This window comes from Lupinus angustifolius, unplaced genomic scaffold, assembly GCF_001865875.1.
Source record: "Lupinus angustifolius cultivar Tanjil unplaced genomic scaffold, LupAngTanjil_v1.0 Scaffold_17_44, whole genome shotgun sequence".
Taxonomy (NCBI): domain Eukaryota; kingdom Viridiplantae; phylum Streptophyta; class Magnoliopsida; order Fabales; family Fabaceae; genus Lupinus; species Lupinus angustifolius.
The window spans coordinates 40185-46753 of NW_017719021.1; the positions used below are offsets into that span (position 1 = coordinate 40185).

General features: G+C 47.2%; 1 protein-coding gene across 1 annotated transcript; it reads left to right on the forward strand.

Moving 5' to 3' along the window:
• The first annotated feature begins 1863 nt into the window (after positions 1 to 1863).
• On the forward strand, positions 1864 to 3629 carry LOC109338065. Its single transcript, XM_019575198.1, has 3 exons — positions 1864 to 2685; positions 2747 to 3228; positions 3383 to 3629. The coding sequence occupies exons 1-3, from the start codon at positions 1864 to 1866 to the stop codon at positions 3627 to 3629; spliced, it is 1551 nt and encodes a 516-aa protein (XP_019430743.1).
• Positions 3630 to 6569: the final 2940 nt, after the last annotated feature.

Consider the following 6569-nt stretch of genomic DNA (forward strand, 5'->3'; position numbering starts at 1 on the left):
ACTACATATTTCAATGTCTTCTTCATCACTAAAATCGCTAACTATACCTCTTAGAATAACCATCTATAATAAAAAAAAATATTAGAAAAATTTAACAATAAATATACTACAGTTCATAAAATATAGTAGATCTACTAACCTCTAAGCAAGTATCAATCTATACGAGAAGAAAACATCTGAGACAAGTATAAAAGATGGCTGGAAAAAGTTTGAAGAGAAATGTATTTAAGAGAAGAAGCTTGAGAACATATAACTTTTTAGGAGAAGAAGATGGAAGTGTTGGATGATTATATAGTGTTAGGAGAGAAACACCGGAAATTAAAAAAAACATTAAAAACTCATACCCAATTCACGATTAGGTATATTAAACAAATATGTAAAACTCCATCCTCATTAACGATTTCCAAGGTAAAATAAAAATCCCCAAAACTCCATCTCCATTAACGATTTACATATATATATATATATATATATATATATATGTGTATGTAAAACTCCAACATTATCAACGATTTCCAAAGGAAATCTTAAAAAAATAAAACTTCAGCCTTGTTGCGGGTTATGTGGTCCAAGAGAAAAATAATAATTGAAATCGTGCATGTTGTTGTCGATTTAGGAGAAAATACACTACTATTATAATAAGTACAAAACCTACACTATTATGGTAAAATTGTAGTCAAAATACACTACATAAGTAAATTTGCCTCTTTATTCCCATAGACAAGATATGCTGGTGGCATTTGTTGCATATAGAATTTTCCTTTTCAGCTTGTCATGTGTGCATATGAAATGACCTTTTTCCTCCAAACTTTCATTATTTTTAAATTTAATTATACTGATGGGTCATCATACACACTATCTAGTATTCGCCAAGGATCCAATGAATCCATCCGGGCATATCTAGATCGGTTTAATACCGAGGCCATAAAGGTGCGTACTCTAAGCCCCGAAGTAGTAGTCCATGTCCTCGTTATGGGACTTCAAGAAGGTATTTTCCGCACGGAATTGGCCAAATACACCGATCTTACCATGGAGGACCTCCGCTCCAAAGCCCAACAATTCATCAATCTAGAAGAAACCCACCATATCCACGCCCATACCGAGCCCCAAACACATCACCCCTCACGGGAAACCAAACGGCCAAGACTCCACGACCTACCCCGCGACCTATCCTCACTAACTAAAAAGGCCAAATACTCCACCTATACCCCCCCTGAACGTTAGTCGTTCACGGATTCTGCAAGAGGTCCTCTCCACTAACCTCGTCCAACTTCCGCGCCCACGCCCTACCAAGTCAGGCCCGCAAGACCGATCCAAATACTGCGACTATCACAGTACATTCGGCCATTTGACCAATGACTGCACACAGCTCCGGGATACCATCGAATATCTCATCCAGGCTGGTCATTTACAGCTATTCATTGCGGGCTTGGAGAAGCATCGGTGATCGCCACAACATCGTCGACCAGAGCCTCCAAGAAGGCGGCCCCTCCACAATTTCAACAACGGTGCCCTACCCCGCGGCCTAAGGCGGATAGGCACCGAACAGACAACCGAAGGCCAAGGAGCCCAGTTGATATCAACACTATTTCAGGAGGTTTTGCTGCCGGGGGTACCTCTAGGACCGCCCAGAAAAAATATGTGCGGGAGGTAATGCACGTCGCTGCCAGAAACTCCCAGCAGAGACAGAGCTAAAGATCCGCTCCCCCTATTACTTTCGATGACCACGATTATGAAGGTGTCGTCCGAGGGCATGATGACCCCCTCGTCATCACCGCCAAACTCAATAACAAGAAGGTTAGTCGCTTATTCATTGATCAGGGTAGCTCGGCTGACATTATTTTTCAGGATTTGTTTGAAAAAATGAAGCTCCGTGACTGCGACCTCCTACCATATGATGGGCAGTTGGTCGGATTTTCCGGTCAGGGAATCACCCCTAGGGGATATATAGAGATTTGGCTAACAATCGGCGACCACCCTATGAGTAGGACTGTCCCAACAAAGTTCTTGGTCGTCCAGTGCGATTCAGCATACAACGCCATTATCGGCCACCCAACTTGGAACAGGCTTGAAGCGGTCGTCTCTACGCCCCATCTATGCATGAAGTTCCTCTCAATCAGCCTCCAAGTCTGCGCAGTAAAAGGGGACCAGCACTTGGCTCGCAGTTGCTACCAGATGAGTCTCCACCCCCACTTCAGAAAACAGCATGCCCCCCCCTCCAAAAGATCTCGGGGCGTGCATATGGTACAATTGGATGTCTGGGCGGACGAAGGAGACTTTCGACCACAACCAGAAGGGGAAAAAACAACTCTACAGTTGGGTCAATCCCCAGGACAGGTAGTGTACCTTGGCAGTTCCCTTCCGCCAAGCCAAAGGTTGCGGCTGGAGACATCTTTGAAGGCTAACCAGGACCTCTTCGCCTGGTCAGCAGCAGATATGCCTGGTATAGATCTTTCTTTTGCCTGCCATTGGCTAACGACCAAACAAGGTGCTAAACCGGTGGCGCAAAGAAGGCGCAAAATGGGGGCTGACAGGACCAAGGAGGTCGCTTTGAAGGTAGCCGAGTTGCTAGAGGCGGGTTTCATCTGCGAAATCACCTACACCACGTGGTTGGCAAATGTTGTGCTAGTGAAGATACCATCAGGGAAGTGGCGGATGTGTGTGGACTACACAGATCTCAATAAGGTATGCCCTAAAGACCATTATCCTCTTCCAAACATTGACCATTTGGTGGATAATTCTTCAGGCTATCAGTACCTTGTCCTTCATGGACGCATATTCCGGGTACAATCAGATTCCGATGTACCCTCTCGACCAGGAGAAAACAACGTTCATCACTGATCAGGCCGCCTACTACTACACTGTCATGCCTTTTGGGTTGAAAAATGCTAGGGCAACTTATCAGAGGAGGATGAGCAAGGTGTTCGCCGGCCAGACTAGAGAACACATGGAAGTTTACATGGATGATATGATCGCCAAAAGCCTCCTCGGCGAAGATCACATATCCATTCTGGAAAATATTTTTCAACATCTCCGCAAGTACAACATGCGGCTCAATCCAGAGAAATGTACTTTCGGAGTAGAGGCGGGCAAATTCCTCGGTTTTCTTCTGACTAGTCGAGGGATTGAGGCAAATCCATCCAAATGTCAGGCGATCATCGACATGAGAAGCCCCCGCACAGTCAAGGAGGTCCAACAGTTAAATGGACGACTAGCTGCACTGTCCAGGTTTCTCTCGTCCGCCGCAAGCATTCACTACCCTTATTTTAGTTGTTGAAGAAGAGCAAGAGGTTTGAATGGTCTGAGAGTTACGAAGCGGCGTTCAACACTTTCAAACAATATTTGTCCGCCCCACCTATTCTCTCCAAGCCATTACCTGAAGAACTTCTGTATGTATATCTGGCCGTGTCCGACGGAGCAGTAGCGGCCGTGCTTATACGAGAAACGGCAGAAGGTCAAAACCTGGTCTATTTCACAAGCAAGGCCCTGCAAGGCCTGGAACTGAGGTATTAGAAGCTGGAGAAAGTGGCTTATGCATTGTTGATCGCCACGCGAAGGTTGCGCCAGTACTTCCAATCTCATGCAACGATTGTCAGAACCAACCAACCAATCAGGCAAATTTTGCATAAGCCGGAGTTGGCTGGGCGGATGATCACGTGGTCGATAGAACTCTCTCAATTTGACATCCGTTTCGAACCTCGCACGGCCATCAAGAGCCAGGTCCTATCTGACTTCGTGGCCGAGCTGGCCGCACCAGAGGGCGATCCAAAGCAGGTATGGACTATCTTCGTTGATGGATCTTCTAACCCGAGAGGCAGCGAGGCTGGAATTCTGCTGGAAGATGGGCAAAGAGTAACCATTGAGCATTCCATCACCTTCACATTTCCAACATCCAACAATCAAGCAGAGTGTGAGGCTTGCATCGCTGGACTACAGCTAGCAAAAGAAGTGGGCGCCCATAAGGTATTAATTTTCAATGATTCCCAATTAGCTGTGTCTCAAATTACAGGTGCATATCAAACCAAGGATACCCTCCTCGGAAAATATCTGCTCAAAGTAAAAGAGCTCATGGCCGACTTCGATGAAGCGACCATTCAGCATGTGCCCCGTGAAAGCAACGCTCGGGCAGATATCTTGTCCAAGCTCGCCAGTACCAAATGCCTCAGGAATAATGGGTCCGTCGTCCAGGGAACAGTCTACCACCCAAGTGTCATGGCGGTGGAACAAGTGGAGATCCCAGACAACTGGATGGGCCCTTTCATCTAATACATCCTCCATGGCACCCTACCCTCCGACTTGAAGGAAAAGCAACGGTTCCTCAGGTGTTCCTCTTGGTACACCCTGATCCGGGGGACACTGTACCGACGAGGATTCACCGCCCCCTTGCTCAAATGTCTTGGTCCGAATCGGGTGGACTACGTCCTTAGAGAAGTTCATGAGGGAAGTTGTGGGCACCATTTGGGCGCCGCCTCACTCGCCAAGAAGGTGTTACGTGCTGGGTACTACTGGCCCACAATGGAAAAGGACGCAACAGACCTCACTCGAAAATGCACTCGTTGCCAACTTTTCGCTGATTTCCACAAAGCCCCACTAGAAGAATTAACAAGAACACAAGCACCTTGGCCTTTCTGTAGGTGGGGTATGGACATTCTGGGGCATTTCCCTCAAGCAACGGGACAACTAAAATTTTTCATAGTCGCCATAGATTACTTCACCAAATGGATAGAAGCAGAAGCATTAGCCACCATCACCTCAACAAATATCCAAAAATTCACTTGCCGAAGCATAATCACTCGTTTCGGCATCCCGTCCGCCATAGTAACAGATAACGGCACTCAATTTGCCGATCGAAGATTCCAAGAATTGTTATCAGGCCTCCGCATCAAACAACACTTCACTTTAGTGGAGCATCCACAGACTAATAGGCAGGCCGAAGCAGCGAACAAGGTCATCCTGAAAGGGATGAAAAAGAGGCTGGACGAGTCAAAGGCGAATTGGCCAGATCAACTCCATCACGTACTATGGGCGTACCGAACCACTCCCCACTCTACAACCGGCGAGTCGCCTTTCAACTTAACATACAGCGCGGAGGCCATGATCCCGGTCGAGACAGGAGAACCTACTTGGCGAATACTTCAGTTCAACGAGGGCGACAACCAATCTCTCCTCAGAAACAATCTTGATGAAGTAGAAGAAGTCTGAGAAAGAGCCCGTTTCAGGGAAGAAATCATCAAAAAGAAAACCGCGGCGAAATTCCACTCTTCAGTCATTCCCCGCCAATTTCCCGAAGGAACTCTGGTATTAAGGAGAGCAGACAGAGGACGGGTGAAAGGCAAGCTAGGACCTAACTGGGAAGGGCCCTACCGCGTAATCAGCAAGATTGGCAAAGGAGCATACAAACTTCAAGATTTGACAGGAAAAAACATCCCCAGGACTTGGAACGTCGCCAACCTCCGGATATTTTATGCCTAACCGACAACCCCATGCGCGGTTGGTCGTTCTTTTGTAATCTTTTCCACTTATATATGATAAATGAGATATTATATTCTGTGATTGTTTTGAAGGATCATTTCCCAGCCTTGGTTTTTTACATTCACCCAAGGGGCCGGTCTTCGCCCCCCTTGCCTGGTGCCATATCACCTAATGGTTCTTTACATTCACCCAAGGGGCCGGTCTTCGCCCCCCTTGCCTGGTGCCATATCACCTAATGGTTCTTTACATTCACCCAAGGGGCCGGTCTTCGCCCCCCTTGCCTGGTGCTATCTCACTTAATGGTTCTTTACATTCACTAAAGGGGTCGGTCTTCGCCCCCCTTGCCCGGTGCCATCTCGCCTAATGGTTCTTTACATTCACCCAAGGGGTCGGTCTTTGCCCCCCTTGCCTGGTGCCATCTTACTTAATGGTTCTTTACATTCACCCAAGGAGTCGGTCTTCGCCCCCCCTTGCCTAGTGCCATCTCACTTAATGGTTCGTTACATTCACCAAGGGACTGGTCTTCGCCCCCCTTGCCTGATGCAATCCCACCTAGTGGTTTCCTACAGTTACCCAAGAGGCCGGTTTGCACTTACATTCGCCTGGCTAAAGGCGTTCAAATTCAGAATTAGATCCATCACACTCAAAGTTGTTCATAAACACAAAATCGTCCAGCAGTTGTATAAAGTCATTTTGCGTACAGAATTTAAACAAAGGGATTATCACAAAGTTGCTCATTCATTAAAGAGAAACATGTTACAAGATACTTAAAGACAAAATTACAAAGTTCCCCCACCCTGACTAGGAAGAGGCATCAAGACTGGATCGTCGTTGTCATCCCCCACCAACAGGCGCCCATCTTCCACATAGGCACCTAGCTGCATCCAAGTCCAGTCGGTGTTTGGAAAAGCCAGAGCCAATTGGGACTGGGAACTCTCCGAGGTGTCCACGGCGGCTTCACCCACAAGCTTCTCCAGCTGCACTTTTTCAACTTCAACAGTTGTCCGTCCCTCCTCCAATTCCCGTACCCGGGTTTCCAGAGATGCCTTCTCCCCCTAATGCCTGCACCTGCCCCAGAAGTGTGGCCTTTTCTTCCT

Coding starts and splice junctions, on each gene's coding strand:
- LOC109338065 (XM_019575198.1), top strand. CDS start 1,864: ATGAAGCTCCGTGACTGCGACCTCCTACCATATGATGGGCAGTTGGTC. Junction 2,686..2,746: donor ACTACACAGATCTCAATAAG/GTATGCCCTAAA, acceptor ATAATTCTTCAG/GCTATCAGTACCTTGTCCTT. Junction 3,229..3,382: donor CGACTAGCTGCACTGTCCAG/GTTTCTCTCGTC, acceptor CATTACCTGAAG/AACTTCTGTATGTATATCTG.